The 2,500-nt window shown below is 35.4% G+C and overlaps 5 protein-coding genes across 5 annotated transcripts in view; all 5 read right to left on the reverse strand. All coding sequences in view use genetic code 11, as the record gives it.

Annotated features, from left to right (window-relative positions):
- rpl36 (ribosomal protein L36) overlaps window positions 1-62 on the reverse strand; it is a 114-nt gene extending 52 nt beyond the window's left edge. The window contains exon 1 of the mRNA in view: window positions 1-62. This exon is cut by the window's left edge and continues 52 nt beyond it. Within this exon, the coding sequence (YP_009445278.1) occupies window positions 1-62 (62 nt within the window).
- A 95-nt stretch (window positions 63-157) lies between these two features.
- infA (translational initiation factor 1) lies at window positions 158-391 on the reverse strand. Its single transcript has one exon. The coding sequence runs from the start codon at window positions 389-391 to the stop codon at window positions 158-160; it is 234 nt and encodes a 77-aa protein (YP_009445279.1).
- Window positions 392-496: 105 nt separating this feature from the next.
- rps8 (ribosomal protein S8) lies at window positions 497-901 on the reverse strand. Its single transcript has one exon. The coding sequence runs from the start codon at window positions 899-901 to the stop codon at window positions 497-499; it is 405 nt and encodes a 134-aa protein (YP_009445280.1).
- A 169-nt stretch (window positions 902-1,070) lies between these two features.
- On the reverse strand, window positions 1,071-1,439 carry rpl14 (ribosomal protein L14). Its single transcript has one exon. The coding sequence runs from the start codon at window positions 1,437-1,439 to the stop codon at window positions 1,071-1,073; it is 369 nt and encodes a 122-aa protein (YP_009445281.1).
- Window positions 1,440-1,568: 129 nt separating this feature from the next.
- Window positions 1,569-1,928, reverse strand: rpl16 (ribosomal protein L16). The gene has a single exon. The coding sequence runs from the start codon at window positions 1,926-1,928 to the stop codon at window positions 1,569-1,571; it is 360 nt and encodes a 119-aa protein (YP_009445282.1).
- Window positions 1,929-2,500: the final 572 nt, after the last annotated feature.

The following is a 2,500-nucleotide window of genomic DNA, read 5'->3' on the forward strand; positions in this document are numbered from 1 at the left end:
CCCCGCCTACGGATTAGTCGACACTTTTCACAAATTTTACGAACGGAAACCCTTATTTTCATATTTATCATTCCTTATCTTAATTCTGAATCTACTTCTTGGTAGAAAATAAGTTTCTTGAAATTTTTCATCTTGAGTCGTATTGAATAAAAACCACCTAATCTTTCGAATCCTTGTTTCGGAGTCGATAAATTATACGTCCTCTCGTTGAATCATAACGACTTACTTCAATTTTTACTTTATCGCCTGGCAATATCCGTATAAAACTACGTCGGATCTTTCCTGAAACATAACCTAGAATCAGATCTTCATTATCTAACCGAACCCGGAACATGCCGTTGGGAAGTGATTCAGTAATTAAACCTTCATGAATCCATTTTTGTTCTTTCATTCCAGGTAAAGCCCCCTTGAAGTATCAACTAATGTACGAGAAACGCTATTAGACAACTTCTTTTTTTTTTACAAATAGAAAGAGAGTCGTTGGATATTAAACGGATTACCATATAGAACACAACAACTCTCCGCCAATTCTTTCTAGTCGAGCTTCCCGGTCTGTCATTATACCTCGAGAAGTAGAAAGAATTACAATCCCCATCCCACCTAAAATTCTAGGAATTCGTTGAGAGTTAGAATATATTCGTAAACCAGGTCGGCCGATCCGTTTTAAATTTAAAAAATTTCTATAGGGTCTTTTCCTATTCCTTCTATGTCGCAGGGTTAAAACCAAAAAATATTTGTTTTTTTCTTGATGTTTTCTGACGTTTTCGATAAAACCTTCGCGGAAAAGTATTTTAACAATATTTTCGGTAATATTAGTAGATGCTATACGAACAACTCGTTTTTTATCCATATCAGCATTTCGTATAGAGGTTATTATCTCAGAAATAGTGTCCCTACCCATGATGAACTAAAATGATTGATGTCTCAAAATTGGATATAATTAACATGTTTTTCTTTTTTTTATTGGTTTATGAATATGAAGTTGAAAGGTATATACGTGAGACACAATCTAGGAATTAATCTAGTTCTTAATTTATTTCTTTATAAAGATTTCACGATCTCTTTTTATTTTATAATACCTCGGGAGCTAATGAAACTATTTTAGTAAAATTTAATTGTCTCAATTCCCGAGGAATTGCACCAAAGATTCGAGTTCCTTTTGGATTTCCTTCTTGATCAATCACAACTGCGGCATTGTCATCATATCGTATTATCATACCGTTGTCACGTTTAAGTTCTTTACAGGTACGAACAATTACAGCTCTGACTACTTCTGATTTTTCTAGGGACATGTTTGGTAATGCTTCTTTGATCACAGCAACAATAACGTCACCAATATGAGCATATCGACGATTGCTAGCTCCTATGATTCGAATACACATCAATTCTCGAGCCCCGCTGTTATCCGCTACATTTAAATAAGTCTGAGGTTGAATCATATCAATTTTTTAGTCTATTCTTCCAATTCAAAGGATGAAGAAAATAAAAGAAATATTGTTTGTCCAAAAAAAGAGACCTGTGTGGTCTTTTTTTCATCCCTAAAGACTCATTTCTGTGGGGTCTTTTTTTTATCCCGAACTAATAAATTGAGTTCGTATAGGCATTTTCGATGCTGCTGTTAAAATAGCCCTTTTAGCTATATTTTCAGTTACTCCACCTATTTCATATAGTATTCGACCCAATTTAACAACCGCTACCCAATATTCGGGGGATCCTTTCCCTGAACCCATACGTGTTTCAGCAGGTCTTATGGTAATTGGCTTGTCTGGAAATATGCGTACCCATATTTTTCCCCCACGGCGTGCATTTCGTGTCATTGCTCGTCGACCGGCTTCGATTTGTCTAGATGTGATCCAAGCAGGTTCAAGTGCCTGAAGAGCATATTTACCGAAACAAATACGATTACCTCGATAAGCCATTCCCTTCATTCTTCCTCTATGTTGTTTACGGAATCTAGTTCTTTTGGGGTTATAGTTGATGGGTGTTTTGGAATTCCATCTCTACTACAGAACTGGACGTGAGAGTTTCTTCTCATTCAGCTCCTCGCGAAAAGGCTTCAAAATGGAATTTCACTTAAATTTTAATCTATATTAAACTGATAGATATTCACATTTTTTTTTAATTCCATTTTATAAAAAAATTAAGTTTTCGCGGGCGAATATTTACTCTTGCAATCTCTATTTCCGCGCTAGGACTTGTTCATGACTTCTCAGAATAGATGAATAGATCTCCGGTTCATTTCGCCGTCCCGACTAGCGAATCATTAAGATTCATTTGTTCAATAAAATCTTTTGCGTTCACAGGTTCCATCGTTCCCATCGCCTCGTACTTAATGGTTAGGTCCGAATTTGCAATGGAGCTAATAATCCAATTTATTCTTGAGTCAACCTTCTTAGTCTTTATTGGCTCGAAGCTCTTGATTTCTTTCTTCTGATTCGTTTAATATTTAGTTCATTATGGATGAATCAACTAGTATTGATGCTTTATTACACTGTTTTTT

This window comes from Primulina huaijiensis, chloroplast (assembly GCF_012295235.1).
Source record: "Primulina huaijiensis chloroplast, complete genome".
NCBI lineage: Eukaryota > Viridiplantae > Streptophyta > Magnoliopsida > Lamiales > Gesneriaceae > Primulina > Primulina huaijiensis.